Source organism: Rhineura floridana, chromosome 2 (genome assembly GCF_030035675.1).
Source record: "Rhineura floridana isolate rRhiFlo1 chromosome 2, rRhiFlo1.hap2, whole genome shotgun sequence".
Taxonomy (NCBI): Eukaryota; Metazoa; Chordata; class Lepidosauria; order Squamata; family Rhineuridae; genus Rhineura; species Rhineura floridana.
Window position 1 is genome coordinate 142,142,037 of NC_084481.1, and position 22,330 is coordinate 142,164,366.

Consider the following 22,330-nt stretch of genomic DNA (forward strand, 5'->3'; position numbering starts at 1 on the left):
ATGGAGGCTCAACATGACTGAATGTTTTATTTTATTTAACATAATTTATATACCACTTAATCATCAAAACCTCAAAATGGTTTTCTCCGTTCCAAAGAAAAATAATGTCCATAGAAAACTAGATGTCAGGGGGAAGGGTCATGGTCTATCATTTTTCCTGAGGTGCACATTTTCTATATGAAGATTTTTCAAAAATTTACAGATGTGAAATGTACTCATGTGAGCCTCCACATCAGCAATCTGAAGTGTTACTTTCCAGACGCAACTTATAAACAACAAGCCTTGAAGGAGGCAGTTATGAGGCCACCCCTGAAGAATCTTGGACCCTGAAAACTGTAATAACTATTTCTCAGTCACAATATTGTCTCCTTCTGGGGCAAGGTTCTCAAACAGGTGACCGCTGTGCAAGTTCAAGCACTCTTCAATAAAACGGCTGCTCAAGCAGGTGACTGCTGTGCAAGTCCAGGCACTCTTGGGTAAAACCGCTCACCCGGATTCACTTCAGTCTTGGTCATCCCGAAGGGTGACTGTAATGAAACCACTTCCTGGGAACTGTTATTAAAAGTGTTAAGAGGTTTGAAGGAGTTAATGGAATGCCTCGGAGTATGAGTGAAGTAAGACTGCCAAGTGGGAGGGGTGTGTGAGTGAGAGTTCTAAGGGAGGTTTAAATAAAAGTCAGTTGGTTTTGACAGTTAGGAGTTTTTGGTTGTTGGGATTTGGAATGGAAGGAGGGAGATTGTGTTTTATTTTTATTCATTTAATTTAATTTATATACCGCCCTAAGCCCAAGGGCTCTCTGGGCGGTGTACATAAAATAAAGCAATCAGGAATATATAAATACAATAATACAATAGAATCAAACCAACAAAGGTAAACAAAAATAATCAAACAGTAGCAAAATACAACAATACATATAATAATACGCATTAAAATGCCTGGGAATATAAAAAGGTTTTCACCTGGCGCCAAAAAGATAGCAGAGGCCATTCCATAGTTCGGGAGCCACAACCGAAAAGGCCCTATTTCTAGTCACCACCCTCTGAGCTTCTCGATGGGATGGTACTCGGAGGAGGGCCTTAGATGTTGACCGCAGTGTACAGGTAGTTTCATATTGGGAGAGGCGCTCCACCAGGTATTGCGGTCCCATGCCGTGTAAGGCTTTATAGGTCAAAACCAGCACTTTGAATTTAGCCTGGAAACAAGTAGGAAGTGTTGTGGGAGTGAGCTGGGTGGGAAAGGGTGCATTACATATTAGTTAGAGGGGATCGGACAGCTAGGAAATATACTATTAAACATCTTGTATTTTAATAAAGTTATTTGGTTCATTTAAATTCCTGCTTGTCTGCCTGGTCATGTGAGCTACCATATCAAGGTTTTATACAGCTCCAGCACCTACATCCTATGGTGCTAACAGGGCATACCAGTGGTCACCTTTTGGATGGGACAAAAGGTGGAAGGGCTGAAGCTTGTGGTGCAGAGACCATCTCTGACCCAGGCTGAGCCAAATGTCCCGCTGGGTGGGGATTTCCTGAACCAAGCGTGAGGTGTCAGGAGGGATAATCCCTGGTGAAGGGCAGGTTCGCAACAGCGACCTGCATTCGGTGGTGTAGTGGCAAATTTAGAAGAACAGGGTCCCTTCATGATAGTCACAGCCATGTCCCCCATATTTTTTTTTTGCTGCTGTTTTGAGAATGAGATCCTTGTTAATGCCTTCTTCCACAACAACGGATGTCCCTAGGAGCCAATAAGCATGAAACGGAAGCTTGTTAGCTACAGAGAAGAGACTTCTCAGTTGCTGACTCACCTCCTTTCACTCTGACTGGCTCCAATCAGCAAGAAAGACCAAGGAACAATTATATAAGACTCTTCTCAGTGGCTAACACACTCCCCTTTCATGCTGATTGGCTCATAGGATGCTGGAGACATAAGGACCCTGCTGGGATCCTGCTCCCCCCAAAATAAGGGGTCTAAGACCCCCCAAGACCTTGGACAACTATACCCATGCCTGCACTTGGAAAAAGGTAGAGGAATATGTGCAATTCCCCAGGAAACACTATGTGTTTCAGTGGTTCCATTCTTGTCTCAAGGGTCAATTCACAATTTCACAGCTGCCACACACTGGGTCAACTTCTTCATTAAGCTATCCACTACAACTCCAAGGTCTCGTTCCTGATCAGTCACCACCAGTTCAGACCCCATGAGCGTATGTGTGAAATTAAGATTTTTTTGCTCCAATGTGCATTACAGTTATTTACATTGAATTTCATTTGCCAATTTACCGCCCATGCACTCAGTTTGGAGAGGTCCTTTCGCAGCTCTTAGCAATCCCTTTTTGTTTTAACAACCCTGAACAAAGTGTGGAGTGCGGTGGGGGGGGGGTTCTCTGCAAGCAATCTGTGCAATCTGTCCCTCCCATGTCAGCCCACTGGGTAGGGAAGAAGAGAGAGGCATGAGGTGGGCGACAGAGGAAGGGGTGTCAGAACGAGAGAGACAGAAGGGGCTGGCAGAAGGAGTGAGAGGCAGAAAGTAAGAGAAAAGGGGCTGGCTCCACAGGCCCTAAATGATACCCACCCATACATTGCCGCAGAAACAAGACTGCAAACACACTTAACTGGAAGGAAATCCCATAGAACCCCATGGGCTTGTGCCTGAGGAGACAAATATAAGATTGTAAAAGCAATGTAAACCTGATTGTCAGTGTTTTTTCTACACTGAAAATTCATTCTTGTAGGAAAATGAATGTAACCCATCTGAAGATTGTCTACATGCAATTCTCATGCTGTTTTCTCTGTAAGAAAAAACACACTGTATGAATCAATAGCCTTCATTACTTTTGTAAAGTTTTTTTTTTGTGGTTATTCCAAAGACCCAAAGAAATATTTCCCCCTCTTTTCTAATACGTTGAGCTCCCTCTGCTGGACTTGAATAGACATTGCTTGCTGAAAACTAGTCTTCAGATACTTCCAGACTGTCACAATTTTGCAGGATGGATTCAAGCACATACCAGAAATTTGTGTGTGTGTGTTATATGCCTTCGAGTTGATTACAACTTATGGCAACCCTATGAATCAACAACCTCCAATAGCATCTGTTGTGAACCACCCTGTTCAGATTTTGTAAGTTCAGGTCTGTGGCTTCCTATATGGAATCAATCCATCTCTTGTTTGGCCTTCCTCTTTTTCTACTCCCTTCTGTTTTCCCCACCATCATTGTTTTTTCTAGTGAATCATGTCTTCTCATTATGTATCGTCTGCATATCTTAAATTATTGTAATTTCTCCCTCCAATTTTCACACGTCCTTCATCTTGGTCCAATCCCGTTTTCCATATGATATGTTCTGCATGTCGATTAAACAAATAGGGTGATAAAATACATCCCTCATTCATCATTAATTGATGATCACTCATGGCCGAGTAAGATTGTCTTCCAAGATAAGGTCTTTAACAGTGGGTCCATAAGTGACTGTGGAGGCCAATTCTGGATCCACACAGCCTCCCACATTGAGGACATAGGTTTCCAGATGGAAGATGGTCGTGCTGAGGATTTCTCAGATGTGCCTTCCGCTTAGCTCATTTGTCCCCTTCACCCTGTATTCGTGTTTCTTCAAAGTCCACAGCACCTTTGATAATAGCCGACCTCTATTTGGGACGTTCATGGGCCAAGACTTCCCAGTTGTCAATGTTCATGTTACATTTTTTTAGATTCGCTTTAAGAACATCTTTAAACATCTTTTGCTGTCCACTGATGTTCCGTTCTCCATCCTTAAGTTGCGAGTAAAGTAGCTGCTTTGGAAGACGGTGATCAGGCATTCAAACAACATGTTTCAATCATTGTTTCAACACTGGTAGTCTTTGCTTCTTCCAGAATGCTAACATTAGTCCGTCTGTCTTCCCAAGTAATTTGCAGAATTTTCTGGAGACAGCGTTGGTGGAATCTTTCAAGAAGTTGGGAGTGGCATTTATAAATTGTCCATGTTTCACAGATGTACAGTAATGGCTCTGTAAATAAACATTTTGGTCTCCCTGTGAATATCCTGATCCTCGAACCCTCTACGCTTCATTCAGGAGAATGCGGCACTCGCAGAGCTCAGACGATGTTGAATTTCAGCATTGATGTCAGCTTTTACAGAGAGATGGCTGCCGAGATAGGGGAAGTGATCAACGTCCTCCAACGTCACAGCATTAAGCTGGATTGATGGTGCTACAGAGGGACTAGTTCACACCTGTTGATGAAGCACTTTGGTTTTTTTAATATTATGTGAGAGCCCAAGCTTTCCATCTGCTTCTGCGAAGACATTTAGGATAGTTTGAAGATCTTTCTCTGAATGTGCAGAGACTACATTATCATTGGCATATTGAAGTTCTATGACAGTGGTTGACATTACCTTACTTTTTGCTTTCAGCCTTCTGATAATAAATAGCTTTCCATCTGTTCGATATATGATTTCCACACCAGTAGGAAGTTTCCTCTCAATAAGGTGCAGAATCATAGCAATGAAGATAGTGAATAAGGTAGGAGCAATGGCACATCCCTGTTTTATGCCTGATCCAACTCTGAATGGATCGCTCTGAAAGCCATTGTTGTCCAAAATTGTTGCTGTCATGTTGTCATGAAGGAGTCGCAAAATATTTACAAATTTATCAGGGCATCCAGTTTTCAGAAGGATGTTCCAGAGAGTGGTTCGATTGACATCCCTGTTTCACATCCTATCTGATGGGGAACCAATGGGTTTCTCCATATTCTTTCCTTACAGTAGCCTCTTGTCCATAGTGTAGGTTGCGCATCAGGACAATCAGATGCTGTGGCACCCTTATTTCTTTTAAAGCATTCCATAGTTTTTCATGATCTACACAATCAAAGGCTTTGCTGTAATCTACAAAGCACAGGATGATTTTCTTCTGATACTCCTTGGTCTGTTCCATTATCCAACGTATGTTTGCGATATGATCTATTGTACCTCCTTCCTTTCTAAATCCAGCTTGGACATCTGGCATTTCTCACTCCATATATGGTAAGAGCCTTTGTTGTAGAATCTTGAGCATTACTTTACTTGCATGGGATATTAAGGCAATAGTTTGATAATTACTGCATTCCCTGGGATCACCTTTCTTTGGAACTCGGATGTATATTGAATGCTTCCAGTCTGTGGGCCATTGTTTTCTTTTCCATATTTGTTGCCAAATTTTGGTCACAATTTGGACAGATTCATTCTCAGTAACTTGTAGCAACTTGTAGATGGTATGCCATCTATTCCTGGTGTCTTGTTTCGACCAAGTATTTTAAGAGCAGCTTCCACCTCACATTCTAAGATTTCTGCTTCTTCATCATACAGTTCCTCCATGAATGAATCTGTCATCCTTGCTTCTCTTTTATACAGTTCTTCAGTGTATTGCTTCCATCTCCCTTTTATTTTATCTCTGTCAGTCAGTTTGTTCCCCTGTTGATTATTCAGTATCCCTACTGTTGGTTTAAATTTCCCTTTCATTTCTCTAATCTTTTGGAACAGGGCTCTTGTTCTACCCTTTTTGTTGTCCTCTTCTATTTCTATACAGTAACTATTGTAATAGTTCCCTTTGTCCCTAAGTACTAGTTGTTGTATTGCTGCATTTAGAGTTCTAACCACGTTTCTATCTCCTTTTGCTTTTGCTTTCCTTCCATCTTTAACTGTTTTCAGAGTTTCATCAGTCATCCACTGAGGTCTTTCTCTCTTTCTAACTTGAGGTATTGGTTTTTTTGCATTCTTCCCTGATAATGTCTCTGACTTCACTCCATAGTTCTTCTGGTTCTCTAAGTTTAAAGCCTCAAATCTGTTCCTTATTTGATCTTTGTATTCTTCTGGGATGTTATTTTAATTGTATTTTGGCATTATGATTGCTTTGTTGTTCTTCTTTAGCTTTACTCTGATTTTCAATATTACCAATTCATGATCTGTACCACAGTCTGCTCCTGTGATTTGTACAATTCAAGTGGATTGAAGTGCAACTAATCTACTTTCCTTTTTGAAAAAAAACAAACCACTAGCTTTTTTGAGGTTACACTGAAAAGCATTGAAAAGTGTGGGATGAACAACAGGATGCCTTTGCACCACCCCACAAAAAATCAGGATGAATACTCCATAAAGACCAGACAGTGTTTAATCTCTGCAGAAGCTTTTTTTGCAAGCAAATCAGGATGAATGCTCAATAAGGAGGAAGAACCCTTTCTTTTCTTATGAAAAAGGATCCCGCTCTGGTTTTAACAGTGAAGGCTGTGGTTCTGATATCAGTGGGGCAGCCAATCTGTTCCAGGTTTTAGTCTGAACTTTCAAGGAGCTGTCCAAGGAACGGATTCACTGCCCGGAGTGGATTGGTGGTGATGATGATGATTTATTAAATTTATATCCTGCCTTTCCTCCCAGAATAAGCCCAGGGTGGCAAACAAAAACACTAAAACACTCAAATGCATCTTAAAAACAGACTTTAAAATATATTAAAACAAAACATCTTTAAAAACATATCACAACAAAACATCTTTAAAAACATCTAAAAAACAGTGTTTAAAACATCTTAAAAAGCAATTCCAGCACAGATGCAGACTGGGATAAGGTCTCTGCTTAAAAGGCTTGTTGAAAGAGGAAGGACTTCAGTAGGCGCCGAAAAGATAACAGAGATGGTGCCTGTCTAATATTTAAGGGGAGGGAATTCCAAAGGGTAGGTGTCACAACACTAACGGTCTGCTTCCTATGTTGTGTGGAACAGACTTCCTGATTACGTGGCATCTGCAAGAGGCCCTCATTTGCAGACCACAGTGATTGACTGGATATATAAGGGGTACGACAGTCTTTCAGGTTTATTGCTCCACTAACATCAGAGACACCACTTACTGTTCTGATGGGTCCACTGCGTCTCCAACTCTCTTTTCTGAAAATGGCGGCACACAATGCTAGTCAAACCCCACCCCTTTTTACTGTAAAACTTGGTGGGATCAGCTTGAGTGTTTTCAGCTTCATACAGATTTCATAACTGATTGGCAGATCAACCTGTTCCCCCTCCAGGTGTGGCCAATGGACACACTTTGCTGTAGGCGACTAGTGTGCTCACAGCCTAAGTCTGAGTGGTTTCATTCAGCTGTAGCTCCACATAGAATGGTTGAAGCTGACCCCTTCTAATAGCAGGTGGTGCAGTGATGGGGGGAGGAAAGCTCCAGTCGGGAAAGTTATTCATCTGTCCTCTCAGCACTGAGAAGCAGGGAAAGTGCTTGCATTACAGCATAATGCAAACAGCCCTTCAGTCTGTGGCAAAAGCCTGCACAAGTGGAAGGGTTGCAGGCAGCAGCTGAAGGAGAAAGCACTGGCCACAGACCTTCTGTGAAGGCATCCAGGCTCTATAGGATTGGGGAGGCTTTCCTGATGTTGAGAGGCAGAGCAGAGCAGATCTCATAATGGTTGGGAGCTCCCAGCCACTTTGAGAACTCAGCCACCAAGATGTCAGGATCAGGAGATTTCGAGGGCCAAGATTCAGAAGGCTCAAATAAAGGTATATGCCCGTTGCTCAGACCTTTTCACTGCCCAATGGGCACAAACCACCTTCCCACCCTCAGTATCATAGTTACCTTAGGCTAGGGATGGGGAACCTGCAGTAGTCCTCCAGATGTTGTCAGACTCCAACTCCCATCAACACCAATGTTCAGGTTCCCCCCACCCTTGCCCTAGTAGTCACAGTATTTAGAAATTAGCATTAGTGTTTAATCATCTTCCACATATATGTCCCTAGGTGATGTATAATTTTAAAAGTTTTTTAAAAAACAGTTAAGCACAGCACAAAAACCATCAGAATATGAATGTAAGAATAATGTATGATTGTATATAAAATACACAAAAAATACAGGAATATAGGGAAACTACAATGGACATGATTTAGACACAGTTATTATGATCCATTAATTTAATGTTGTTGTTCATGAGAACATAAGAAGAGCCTGCTGGCTCAGGCCAATGGTCCATCTAGTCCAGCATCATGTTCTCACAGTAGCCAAGCAGATGCCCATGGGAAGCTGGCAAGCAGGACCTGAGTGCAAGAGCACACTCCTCACTTGTGATTCCCAGCAACTGATATTCAGAGGCACACTGTCTCCAACAGTGGAGGTAGAACATAACATTTACCTCTGTGAATTTGTCTAACCCCATCTTAAGCCATCCAAGTTGATGGCCATCACTGCCTCTTGTGGGAGTGAATTCCATAGTTTAACTATGCACTGTGTGAAGAAGTATTTTGTTTTGTCTGTCCTGAATCTTCCAACATTCAGCTTCATTGGATATCCGTAAGTTCTAGTGTTATGAGAGAGAAAAGCTTTTCTCTGTCCACTTGCTTCATGCCATGCATAATTTTATATGTGTCTATCATGTCACCTCTGATTCATCTTCCCTCTAAACTACAAAGCCCCAAATACTGTAAATGTTTCCTCTTAGGGCACTCACTCCATCCCCTTGATCATTTGGTTGTCCTTTTCTGAACCTTTCCAGATCTAAAAAATGTTTATTTATTTATTTATTACATTTATACCCCACCTTTCTTTTCATGATAGAAACCCAAGGCAGCTTATATATGGTTCCCAGGCGGTAATCCATCCAGGCACTGACCAGACCTGACCCTGCTTAGCTTCAGCAGGGAGCTGGCCTTATGTGCCTTCAGACCATAGCCTGGGAAAAACACCCATTTTTAGCTGAGGCAACCAGACCTGTACACAGTATTCCAAATGTGACTGCAACATAGATTTATATAACGGCATTATGATATCAGCAATTTTATTTTCAGTACCATTCCTAGCAATCCCTAGCATGTAATCTGCCTTTTCACAGTTGCTGCACCCTGGGTCAACATCTTCATGGAGCTATCCACTATGACCCAAGGTCTCATTCCTGGTCAGTCACCACCAGTTCCGATGCTAAATTCAAAGTGCTGGTTTTGACCTATAAAGCCTTACACGGCATGGGACCGCAATACCTGGTGGAGCGCCTCTCCCAATATGAAACTACCCGTACACTGCGCTCAACATCTAAGGCCCTCCTCCGAGTACCATCTCATCGAGAAGCTCGGAGGGTGGTGACTAGAAATAGGGCCTTTTCGGTTGTGGCCCCCGAACTGTGGAATGGTCTCCCTGATGAGGTGCGCCTGGTGCCGACGCTGCTATCTTTTCGGCGCCAGGTGAAAACCTTTTTATATTCCCAGGCATTTTAATGTGTACTATTATATTATTTGTATTTATATATTTTCTGATTGTTTTATTGTTATGTACACCGCCCAGAGAGCCCTTGGGCTTAGGGCGGTATATAAATAAAATAAATAAATAAATAAATAAATAAATGAGCTTATATGTGAAATTAAGATGTTTTGCTCCAACATGCGTAACTGTACACTTGTTCACATTGAACTGCATTTGCCATTTTACTGCACATTTACCCAGTTTGGAGTGGTCCTTTCGGAGCTCTTTGCAATCCCTCTGTGTTTCAGCAACCCTGAACAATTCAACGTCATCAGCAAACATGGCTACCGCACCGCTCACACCTAACTCTGGCTCATTTAGGAACAAGCTACAAAGCAAACGTTCTAATACTGATCCTTGGGGGACTCCACTTTCTGCCTATGGGAAGCCCAAGAGCAAAACCTGAGTGCAATAGCACTCTCCCCAGCAACGGCTATTCAGAGTCATACTGCCTTATACTGAGTCAGACTATTGGTCTATCTAGGCCAGTACTGTCTGTACTGACTGGCAGTAACCCTTCAGGATTGAAGAATGGGGACATTGCCAGTTGCATCTGGGGACATCAGGGATTGGCCCTGGGGCCTGCCACTGAGCCATGGCCCCTTCCCCTCAAAGCATGCATGTGTGCGCACGCATGCACACCTGCATGCACACACACACACAGGTATTGTCCTGTAAATCTCTCCATTAGAAATCATTAGGACTTAACAGTGCTTAACTTTGACTGGATCACACCCAATCTGTTAGGATCTATGGATGATCTACTGTATTTATTTTCATCATTTTCCTTGTGCTTTTCCAGAGCAGTCAAGAGTGTAAATTCAAAAGTGCAATGTTTTTAAATAATTTTTTAAATGCGTTTTGTATAACATATTCATACTTTTAATGAAATGTTGAACTAGAGAAGTCACACATTTATGTTCTTTCTGCTTTTAATCGTTGATATGATTTGGAGCAGGTTTATAATAGTTGTGTTACAGCATGATGCAAAAGGGCCCCTCACTCTGTGTCTGGCTACTCTGATCGTTTGCTGTAAAATGTTGTGCAAATGCTGCCACCTGGTGTCAACGGAGCGCTCTGCAATTCTCTCCCGGCATCTGATTTCCGGAGCGAGGCTTTTCAAACGAGTCGGGGGAGTGTCCCCAAGTAAAGGGACCTCCCTGCTGATCGTATTAAGGCCTCCTTCGACAGCAAAGTTTAAGCCAGGAAGTAAGTAACGTTTTGTAAAAACTCAGTTTTTCTTTTTTCAAATTTCTAACGAGATTTCAGCGCCGCGCAGAAAGTTTCTTGGCGTTTGTTTGAAAAAAAGTTTAGAAAATAAAGAAACTTGTTAGCCTTGACTATGGCCCGGGTCGGTAGTGAAAGAGAAAGTCGCTGTTAAAAGTGTTATTTTCTACCAGGAGATGATCGTGCTGGACTTCACATACCTCTTTGCTAGAAGTTTGTTGGTGCTTGTTATGAAGAATTTGCATTAAAGCCGCATTAAAAAAAGGAAGGCATTTCCTGCGTGCTGACTGACATGCTAACCCTCCCTCTGGGCTCTTTCTAGATATCCCAGTAATGGATCCGTTTTTGGATCTGCTGAATTCGATTTCGAGGAGCATTTCTCCAGAGGAGCTTTCCAATGTCAAATTTCTTTGCCGGGATCACATCGGTAAAAAAAAGCTCCAGGCTGTGAAAAGTGGCAATGAGCTCTTCGACATTCTCCTGGAACAGGAAATAATTACACGGAACAAAGTAGAATTCTTAAAGTACATGCTCAAAAGCCTGAAAAGAGAAGATCTACAAACTTTGCTGGGCCAGTTTGAGGAAGGTGCAAGTGGTGATCGGGATAATCAGCTGGATAGTCAAGAAAAATGTAGGTGGATACATTTTTGTTTTTAACCATGGTGTGCACGGTTCTCCCGCTCCCCATTTTATCCTCCTAACAGCCCTGTGAGGTAGGTAAGACTCAAGGACACCCAATGAGCTTCAAGGCTGAGTGGGAATTTGAACCCGTGTCCTAGTCCAATGCTATAATAAGGCTGCAATCCTGTGCTGACTACTTGATAGTATGTCCCACAACTTAGTGTGGCTTGCTTCCTTGTAAAGATGCATAGTAAATCCACTAGACTTTAAAATGCCACAGGTCTTTGTTGTTGTTTCTGAGTGGCAAAATAATATCTTGATGCATGCTATCCAGGACACCACAACATTTTTCACTACTATGCAGGAGTGTTTTATAGAATAATAATTGAATTGGATCCAGAGGCGCCTTGCTCAAGTGGAAAGGTGCTTCCACTCATGCAAGGTGTGCCCTGAATCCTGCAGATTCCCAAGCCTTAATGACTCATACCCTGCTATTTCAGAGGCTACTGTGACCCTCAAGAGCAGATTGGTGGGTGCCAGAGAGGACTGCAAGTGGGGAAGAGAGACTTGCACAAGTTCCATTTCATCAACATAGCTCTAGTCATGCTTTGCTGGATCCAACCCATTACTTTTATATAAAAATCAATGTAATTATTGGCAATTTGGAGGGAGAGGGTAGCATTCAACCTACTCGTAAGATCCTCTAACCCTATGTATGTTTACTCAAAAGCAAGGCTATATTCAGTGGATCTTGATTCAAGGAAAGTGTGCATAGGATTGTAGCCTAAATACATAAATGCAGGACTTTACTGGAACTGGCCTCTGCAGGCTGCCCAGTACTAGTCCAAGGTGTTCTGCTGACTGAAGCAGAGTCCATCCACTCAGCCCTATTAGAACCAACAGTTAGCTGGCCTATTCAGACACCCAGTTCTTGCCTTCATTTATCTCTACCTCGTAGTGCAGCCTGAAGCTTCAGTTCACTCTCCTGCATTGGAGAGCTGGCCTGATTCTTCTTTAGAGGATTGGAGTTGGGAGGAACTGTCTTTGACTGGTTCTGGTCCTACCTCAAGGGCCATGTCCAGAAGGTGGTGCTGGGGACTGTAGTTTGACTGTTTGGTCTTTGGAGTTCTGTAAGGCTCCGTTTGGTCCCCCATGCTATTTAACATCTATGTGAAACTGTTGGTCATCCAAGGATGTGGGCTTGGGCTGCCAGCAGTATGCTAGCACATCAGATCCCAAAGGTGCAGTGCAGGTGGCTGGATTGGGGGCTCGAGGCTGTAATAGGCTGGATGTGGGTGAACAAGCAAAAATTAAATCTGGACAAAGCAGAGGTGTTATTGGTGAGCAGACATGCTAACAGGGATTGGGGTTGTTGGCCCACTCTGGATGGGGTTGCACTCCCCATGAAGGAGCAGATCTGCAGTCTGGGAGTCCTTCTGGATCCGGCCTTGCTACTAGAAGGTCAGGTAGTGGTGGTGGCCAGGGGGGCTTTCGCTCAGCTTCAGCTATTGCACCAGCTGTGGTCCTCTCTTGGACGGTCAGATCTGACCATCCTCACCCATGTCCTAGTCATCTCACATTTGGATTACTTTAATGTGCTCTACGTGGGGTTGCCTTTGAAGACTACTCAGAAGCTTCAGCTGGTTCAAAATGCAGCTGTTGGAATGTTAACTAGAATGAGCCACTTTGAGCACATTACATCTGTGCCAAAAGAGATACATTGGCTCCCAGTTTGCTTCCGAGTCCAATTCAAGGCGCTGATTTTAACCTTTAAAGCCCTAAGTATCTGTCTGCCTACCTTCCCTTCATTAATCATACCCATCGCATGAGAGCCAGGGGAGAGGGCCTGTTGTGAGTGCCTACTATATCTGAAGCCCAATTGATGAATACTCACAACAGAGCCTTCTCTGTTGTGGCCCCTAGACTATGGAATGCCCTCCCTTGTGAAATAAGATCAGCTCCCTTTCTTCCTGTTTTTAGATGGCTTCTGAAGACCCAACTTTTTATGAAAACATTTGGTTAAATTTCTACACTTTATGCCATTCTCATGATGTTTTTAAGGATTTTATAGATTTGTTTATGTATGGTTTTGTATTTTTTAATTTCTGTATTGTTTTATGTATGCTGTGTATTTTCAAATCTGTGTAATCCATCTTGGGACCCACATTCTGGGTGAAAGGCAGATAACAATATATTATTATTATTATTATTATTATTATTATTTAGCTTCATCTTTATTAAGCTGCTATTAAAGCAAGGGCTGATAAAAAAAGTTGGCAGCCCTTATAGCCATCTTTTGTGTCTTTATTTTATTTTATTTATTAAATTTGTATCCCACCTTTCTTCCCAGAAGGAGCCCAGGGCGGCAAACAAAAACACTAAAAGCACTCTAAACCATCTTAAAAACAAAAGACTTTAAAACACATAAAAGCAAAATATCTTTAAAAAATGATTAAAACAAAACATATTAAAAACATCTTAAAAAGCAAATCCAACACAGACTGGGATAAGGTCTCTACTTAAAAGGCTTGTTGAAAGAGGAAGGTCTTCAGTAGATGTTGAAAAGATAACAGAGCTGGTGCCTGTCTAATATATTTTGTGGGGGATTCCAAAAGATAGGTACCACTACACTAAAGGACCTCTTCTTATGTTGTGTGGAATGGATCTCTGGATAAGATGGTATTTTCAGGAGGCCCTCACCTGCAGAGGGCAGTGGGTATATAAGGGAGAAGACAATATTTAACAACATCATGACAGTCAGAAATAACAAGAGAGTTTATCACAGTAACCTTGTTCAACTGTCTGCCTGCACACACAAGGGCTTAGATTGGTCTTTGCCAACCTGGTGTCTGTCAGAAATCTTAGACTACAACTCCCATCAGCCTGAGCCAGTATGACTGTTCTAACTGGGGCCGACAGGAGTTGTAGTCCAAAACATCTGGAGACAGTAGATTGGCAAAGGCTGGCTTAGAGTGAGGAGGAGGTGCGCATGCAAGCCTCCAATGTTCTTCTGTGCATGGGTCCATTCAGCGTGAAGGTCTTAAGGGGGCTTCTACATACATTTGGCTGAATATACATAGAAACTTCCCAACGACTAAGAACCCTGATATGCAGGCATTATCACACGGAGGCTTCCAAGTTTGTCCAACTAAACACATTCAAATCCCTCTTCAGTTCTTCACACTGAACACTTGAAAGTCTGGAGAGGAACCTACACATATGGGGACATTGGGAACATGCATCTCTGCCCCTTCCCTGCCTTAAGCCCTTGTGGGTGCAGATGAACACCTGAACAACTATTGTCATCTGCATTAAAAACAAATTGAATTTCTGCGGTAATGAGAATCCTGCCAGGAAGAAGGTGGCAACTTGATACAGGAATAAAAACAGAAACTTTCTATGTGCCCATATATCAGAAGGCAGTTAGAAACTATGGCCAGTCCTGAGCTTCTTTAATCTGGACAGTGGGACAGATGGTTATTTCCCCCATGAGCCAAATTGGGCAGGTGGGCAAGGCAGGGGTTGACCAATCACCTAATAATACAATGACGTCAGGTGACATCCACATCCCCGGTTTGAAATCAAAGTGTGTGGGCTAAGACACAGCCCATAAAGTGCTGATATCAGCTGATGCTCAGGTATTGGGAAACCCTTTGCACAGGACTTTGCAGGCGCTGCTGATCAGTTACTGGGCAGTGCCTGCAAATCCCATTTCATCTGAACCAGGCCACAGCTGACGTCATATATGTGGTGTCGGGTGTAGGGCATGTGGATGTGTCTTAACCAAAATGGCCTCACAAGCCAAATAGCGTGGCCTGACAATCCTAGGTTGGTTGGTTAACTTCTGACTGTGTTTGTGGATACCCAGAAATCTACCCACCAAGAAGGGGTTTGTATAGTGGCAGATATTGAGAACAGCACACAGACTGGAGTCTTGCTCCATCTCTGAGCAAGTGTTGCACTGTCATCCCAAGTGTCCTGCAGAAGGATGAGCAGGAGATCAATCAGAGCATTTTCTAGAGCAGCCTTTCCCAACCAGTGTGCCTCCAGATGTTGTTGGACCACAATTCCCATCTTTCCTGACCATTGGCAATGCTGGCTGAGGCTGATGGGAGTTGTGGTCCAAGAACATCTGGAGGCACACTGGCTGGGCAAGGCTGCTCTAGAGCATGCCGTTAGGAATGTTAAATGGTTCATCATGAATCAGTGATTTGACACAAACTATGCTTTCCTTTTTAGGTAAGCTGGACAGAGCTTTTGAAATCGTATGTGAAAATGTTGGAAAAAACTGGAGAATGCTGGTTCGAAAACTTGGCATTTCAGAAGCCAAAATAGATAGAATCATAACTGCCAGTCCATGCAACTTGCATGAACAACTGATGCAATCACTTCTAGAGTGGCGGAAATCAAAAGGGAAGGAAGCAAAGGCCGACGATGTAATAAAAGCCCTCAGGGACTGTCATATGAACCTAGCAGCAGACTATGTTGAAGAAGGTTTGCAACTAGAAATTTGAAACTCAGTAAAATCAGTGGAAACAGATTGTTACTATGACATTAAATTGAACATTATAAAAAATTAGCTGTTATGGAAATGTGGTGCCTTTGGCTGCAACAGACAAACTTGAAGAGCTGCACTTGCACTTAAACTTGCTTATAAACTTGCTTGGTTCTTTAAGTTCAGTGGAATTCAAGGCTTAAGTGACTTCTTGCTCAGTGCTTTGCTTGAAGACTGATTTATGAGGCAATCAGAGGGTGCCAGCAAGCTGGGGGTCATCTTATGCTATCATAATGTAGTCAGAAAGCTGAAGAAAAACCACAGGCCCTCCAAAACACACAACTAACACACAGCTGCTCCCCCAACCTCCAGAGCAGGGGTGGTGAAACCTTCGTCTCCCACTCCCAGCAGGCCAACTTTAACAGGTGTGCATCAGTCACCTGATGTCATAGTGATGGCAGATGATAACACCTGTCAAAGTTCAAAGGAGGTTGCTGGAACCACCAATCTGCCGTTCAATGATTACAGCAACCTTCTGTGAAGATGAGCTTTTAGTGCCTATTAATTGAATTCCAGAGCAATATCACTAACTCTTGTCAATCAGGGAGCAGCTTGCCCTCACCGCTCCCGCATCAGTGTGGCATGTAAGGAGCCAAGCCATGCACAGCAATAAGAAAACGCACCTATGACATCACCTTATCCCACCACATACAACCTGTGAGACACAAAGATACTGTAGAGCTCATATTATGTAGATCACCTAGGCCTCTTGTATAAGAGATCCTAGGTTGAACCCTGGATGTGACTTCTCACTAGACACAGCTGAGAGCAGTCCAAACAGGCACTCTTAAAAGAATGTGGTGGCAACCAATCAGAAAGTACTGCATGGGCTGACAGCCCAGTCAATTAATTATCTTCCTGTCACATGATCCAGGTTCTTTTTCCACCAGCCACTCCATTTTCCATCAACCATTTCCCGTCCCCAACTCATTTGCTTCATTATCCATGCTTATGGGTTATTACCCTAGCAAACCTTATTACCCCTCCACCTCTCTCCTCACGCCATGGCATTCACCACAGTTTTAGTGACCAGGCCACCCCGAGTGTCCCATCCCTTTACCCTAGTTCAGGGGTAGCCAATGTAGTAACTGCCTGATGTTGGATTTCAATTCCAATTGGGTGCTGCCTGCCCTGGGCCCCCAGCGTCATACTCTCCAACACCTCCTCCTGATACAGGCATCATAGGGCTTAAACAGGACTGCCTGCCCCACCTACTTCCTGTGTCAGCATGTACGCCCTGTGTGATGCAAATGTCTACCATCATCCAAGATGTCAACCCCTTAGGGATGCCCACGCTGCCTTCTTGGGTGATGGCAGGCGTGCCTGCACAGTGTGTAAGGCATGCACACTGACATGCTGACATGCCAGATAGATGGGGTTGCAGGGCTTATTTAAGCCTGCGATGCCTGTAGTGTGTGTGCTGCCTGGAAGCACCCTGCGATCCATTTCAGCGTTAGGTCACCGGGTCCTGCAACCCAATACTAGTGTGTAGTGGGAGCTCCACTCTCCCATCCTAAGGAGGGGTCCTCGGCCAGGCCCTTACCTGGCACCGGGCCTGTCAGGGATAATGTGAATTGTAGTCCAACAACATCTGGAGGGCCACAGGTTCCACATCTGTGCCATAGTACCTCCTGCTCTTGTCCCAGTGTGCCACAAGTTCCACATCTGTGCCATAGTATCTCCTGCTCTTGTCCCAGTGTGCCACAAACCCTTATTGCCTGTGCCATTTGTAGCATCTGCCACAGCTTCGCTACCCAGGTGACCTTATAATTTTTTGTGGGTAGGGGTGATTGCTTCCATTAACAGAGTTCCACTATATTACACTTGCTGTTTCTGTATACATTGAAAAACAGGTAGTTAATAGGACTGTTCAGGGTTTGGGGTGGACCACACATGCAGTACCATAAAGGGGACCACATGTGCTAGCCTCGCCACCAGTGTTGATTTGCTCTCAGCCATGCCCGTCTTGCAGCCACAGATATAGGGTGGTATTCAATGCTAATCCTGCTCAGAATAGACCTACTGAAAATAGACATAGAATAGTATAGTTGGAAGGGGCCTATAAGGCCATCGAGTTCAACCCCCTGCTCCATGGAGGAATCCGTAAAGCACATCCAACAGATGGCTGTCCAGCTGCCTCTTGAATGCCTCCAGTGTTGGAGAGCCCACCATCTCTCTAGGTAATTGGTTCCATTGTCATACCACTCTAACAGGAAGTTTTTTCTGATGTTCAGCTGGAATCAGGCTTCCTGTAATTTGAGCCCATTATTCCATGTCCTGCACTCTGGGATGATCAAGAAGAGTTCCTGGCCCTTCTCTGTGTGACAACCTTTCATGTACTTGAAGAGTGCTATCCTATCTCCTCTCAATCTTCTCTTCTCAAGACTAAATATGCTCAGTATTCCCCTGATCATCCTTGTCGCCCTCCTCTGAAACTGTTCCAGTTTCTCTGCATCCTTCTTAAAGTACCTAACTTGTGCCGAATTGAGGGAAACTAGTACTTGATGCGATTTGGAAACTATATTTTGGTTACTGCAGCCTAAAATAGCATTTCCCTTTTTTGCAGACACATCACACTGTTGGCTCGTAGAATCATAGAATAGTAGAACTGGAAGGGGCGTATAAGGGCATCAAGCTCGTGAACAACAATTCCAAGATCCTTCTCGCATATAGTATTGCTGAGCCAAGTATCCCTCATCTCATAACTGCACGTTTGGTTTCTTTTTCCTAGGTGCAGGAAATTAACAGGTTAATTTCAGTGGGTCTACTGTGATCAGGGCTTAGCTGAATGCAACCCAAAGTATGTATCTAAAAGGCCCAAATATGCATACAGCTACAAGCACAAAGCCTGTGTACACCTTGGGCCCTGACACACCAACACTAGTCATAAAGAATGCGCTTGATGATATAGTGCTATCCATGTACCTGGTGCTTTTGCAGAGTATAAGGTCCCTCTCCCCTAGTGCTTTGCACACTGGCATGGCTTGAAAAATTACCAGTTAACTGGAGCATTCTTCATGTTTGGCACTAGGCAGAAATTGGCAGAAACTAGTGTTGATGTTACAATACAGCAACATGTAGCTGACATGCTTTCCACTAACACCTCACACGCAGCTGGCTTTGTTGTATATAAAACTGACAAGTTAATACTTGATTGACTTCAGTGCCAAGGAACTTTTTCGTTTCTTGGGGACTCTGTGCCATATTTTAATTACTATATTACTGCGTTATGGAAAATGAACCCAGCATTTCATATGAATTAAGTGAATATCCTCAAGGACACAAGCGAAGAAGCAATCCATGGCTTTTTCTTTGATGTTCTCCACACACACCGTTTTCAGTAATTGAACCATAGCTGAAAAACTGTTGGGTTGAGCTTAAAATAGGAAGCCATCTGTGTACAGTAGTTAAAGACTTCTATCACACAGAAGAATGAATGAAACATAGAACAAATGTGCTCTGTCCTTTTCTGGTATTTAGGTGCCTAATTTGAGCACTTGGAAGGTTTCTAAAATACAAACTCCTTATGTTTTTAAAAAGACTCAGCTCTACTTCTCCATAACATCTAAATCAGGAGAGACCATGCAAGTTCTGGACCAGTGTCTTCATGCAGTGGTGGACTGGATAAAGGCCAATAAACTGAGTTTGACTCCTGGGAAAACAGAGGCTCTATGGGTAGGTAGATCCTGTGTTCAGAAGATAGGCTATGTTCAGGAGGGGTTGCATTCCCTCTAAAGGAACAGATACATAGCTTGGGGATATTCCTGGATATATTTGTGTCAATAGAGGCCCAAGTGATCTCCGTGGCTGGGAGTGCCTTTTACTAGCTATATCTGGTATATCAGCTATAGACATCTGGATCGGGATAACTTGGCCACTGTAGTCAAAGCATTGGTAACCTCAGGATTGGATTTCTGCATGGGCTCCATGTCGGCCTGCCCTTGGGCCTAGTCTGGAAGCTCCAGCTGGTGTAAAATGCAGTGGCTAGACTGCTGATGGGGGTAGATCGCCAACAGCGTGTGGTACCTCTGCTAAAATATCTGCACTGGCTGCCCATATCCTAGTGGGCCAGGTTCAAGGCTCTTGTATTGATATCCAAAGCTCAGAACAACTTGGATTCAAGATACCTTAAGGAACATTGAGCCCTTATATCCCAGCTCAATCACTGAGATAATGTAGAGGAGCATTATTAGTTTTCCCCAGTGATACAGAGGCCCAAGTGACCCCAATTAGAAGTCGGGCATTTAGCATCACTGGTCCCACGCCGTAGAACACTCTTCCAGTAGAGATTCGGCAGGCATCCTCACTTTTGACTTTCAGGTGTCTCTTGAAGCCTTTATGCCAGCAGGCCTATGCGGTTGTTTAAAATGTCTCTGGAGTAGCCAGTCATTTTTATGATTGTCTTGTATCGCTTTAAATGTTTTTATGTTGCTGTTCATGGCCCTGATGCCAAGTGAGGGGGTGGTATATAAATACTCTAATCAATAAATAATTACAGTGAAAGTGTAGTGTGTCTGGACTCCTTTGCTCTGAACCGTCAGCATCATACAGTTGGAAAGGACCTCAAAAGTCATCTAGTCCAACTGCTTACTGATGCAGGAAATCCACTACTACGCTATCCCTAATAGGTGGCCATCCAGCCTCTGCTCATCATTGTAGCACAAACTGCAACAACTACAGTGACATCATGACTGGCCAAGGAAGATGGTAAGCCACTGAAACCAACATGGCAGTTGTCCTTGTCCAGAGCACATTTATGTCTATCAGGTGTATGTTCCTGACATACCTAACATGTAGGGTGGACAACTTTTTCTAGTGGAACTTCTGTGCTCTTAATAATTACATGACATGAGGCAATTCAACAAGTGAGGCTTGAACCTTTGTTACATCTGCTTGCTGGAAAAAGCATCACCTGCTGTGCTTCTGCTTGGCTGTTTACAAGGAGAGTTTTAGTAGGGGGGAAATGTGATCTTAATAGTAATGCTTTGGAAAATGTCTCTCTCACAGACATTTATTTTAGAAACTTCCTATATGAACCCCATCATATTTACTAGTTTTTTGTTGTCACTACCTATTTCTGTAGCTCATACATTTAAACTGACAGCTTCCTCCATTCTAAACGAGAGAATCCCCCCCCACTTCTTACCCTGTTAGAGTAGACTTGTATATAATTGCAAACAATTAACATACCTCACACTCTTCACGCATCCTGCACCCGGCTTTTTCACGGCTGTTCTAACAGTAAAGTTTGTGTTGTTAGCGGAGCACACAGAAACAAAATCAGACAAGCATCCTTTCTTGTTTTAGTGTAACAAACATAAAAGATTTGTTAGAAAGTCCATAGAAATGATATAAAAAATACAGGCACATTTGTTGGTTTAACCTACATTCCCTAAATATTCTACATTCAGTTCACTGGGTGTTCTCTGATCCCAGTTAAGGGTATATTTATATTAAAATAACATTTCCAATTCTGTTTGTTGGTTTGTTTGCAGTTCTGTGGTATTATTTTCAAAACACAGATATACAGTATGTAAAAACTGTTTTTCAATATCGTAATTAAATGTCCAGTATTCAGTCAATGTATCTACAGAATTCTGTCTCTTGTCAGCTTTCTCTACGTCTAACCGTTTTTGTTAACTTTGACATTCAAGCAACAGACTATGCCTTTGTGAGACATTCCTTACTTGATAGGAATTTTATTAGTATGCTAATCCTTGGCAAGTGTAATCTTTGCTGCTGTCAGAAGGTTTGAAATTCGTAATATTTAGTCCTAATGCAGCATTTGGAAGCAGGCAGGAGTGCGGAGAGGGTGTCCCACCAGCAGAATGGCATCTATGCTGCCAGAGTCCCCCCAATCCCCTAGTACAGCCTTTCCCAACTAGTGGGCCACCAGATGTTGTTGGACCACAATTCCCATCTTTCCTGGCCATTGGCAGTGCTGGCTGAGGCTGATGGGAGTTGTGGTCCAACAACATCTGGTGGCCCAGTAGTTGGGAAAGGCTGCCCTAGTACATTTGTGGAAAGTTCCATGGGCATATAGATGTCGACCAGTGGTGTTCTGCCTGCACAGGGGGTCAAGATGGGGCATTCTGGGCTTATGTTTGTGGGCGTAGATTCATAGGTTTCTAAACCCCTTCATTCCCCTGACATGCCACCGCCCCAAACAAGCCCCAAAACGACACCAGTCCTGGAGTTAGCATAATTAATTCTCTTCAATTGCAGTCAAGGATTCTTACACCCAATAGTAAGTGCCTCTGCCCATGAATGACACAACCCTTCTATAGACCCAATTGTAGTACTGTTAAGCTTACTTGATAAAGTTGCTTCATAATAATCCTATTGAAAGGGAGAAGCAAGTATGCTGACTTGAGGTCCTTGAAGGAAAGGTGGACTATAATTTAATAAACTAATTATCTGAACAAGCCACCTAGTGCTTCTGGGAACAATCAAAGGTACTGCTTTTGACATATAAACCTCTAACAGTGCAGTCCTGTACATGTCTACTTGTGTATAAAACTGCATGTTTGTGCATGTGAATACTAATGTAGATGCATGTCTACAAACATTGGCATCAAACACTATGTGCTGTTAAGTATATGGTGTCCCTTAAGGCTGTTTGCAGTGCTATATATCATATTGTTAATTACACAAGATACCTTATTTCCATATAAACACTTTAATGAG

At 43.1% G+C, this 22,330-nt stretch overlaps 1 protein-coding gene across 1 annotated transcript; it reads left to right on the forward strand.

Annotated features, from left to right (window-relative positions):
- The first annotated feature begins 10,347 nt into the window (after window positions 1–10,347).
- Window positions 10,348–15,763, forward strand: FADD (Fas associated via death domain). The gene is made up of 3 exons (XM_061610694.1): window positions 10,348–10,449; window positions 10,790–11,098; window positions 15,328–15,763. The coding sequence occupies exons 2-3, from the start codon at window positions 10,801–10,803 to the stop codon at window positions 15,600–15,602; spliced, it is 573 nt and encodes a 190-aa protein (XP_061466678.1). The 5' UTR covers window positions 10,348–10,449; window positions 10,790–10,800; the 3' UTR covers window positions 15,603–15,763.
- Window positions 15,764–22,330: the final 6,567 nt, after the last annotated feature.

Excerpts from the sequence above, each read along its gene's own strand:
- FADD (XM_061610694.1), top strand. The coding sequence starts at position 10,801 with ATGGATCCGTTTTTGGATCTGCTGAATTCGATTTCGAGGAGCATTTCT. Across the intron at positions 11,099-15,327 it reads GCTGGATAGTCAAGAAAAAT|GTAAGCTGGACAGAGCTTTT; the intron begins GTAGGTGGATAC and ends TTTCCTTTTTAG.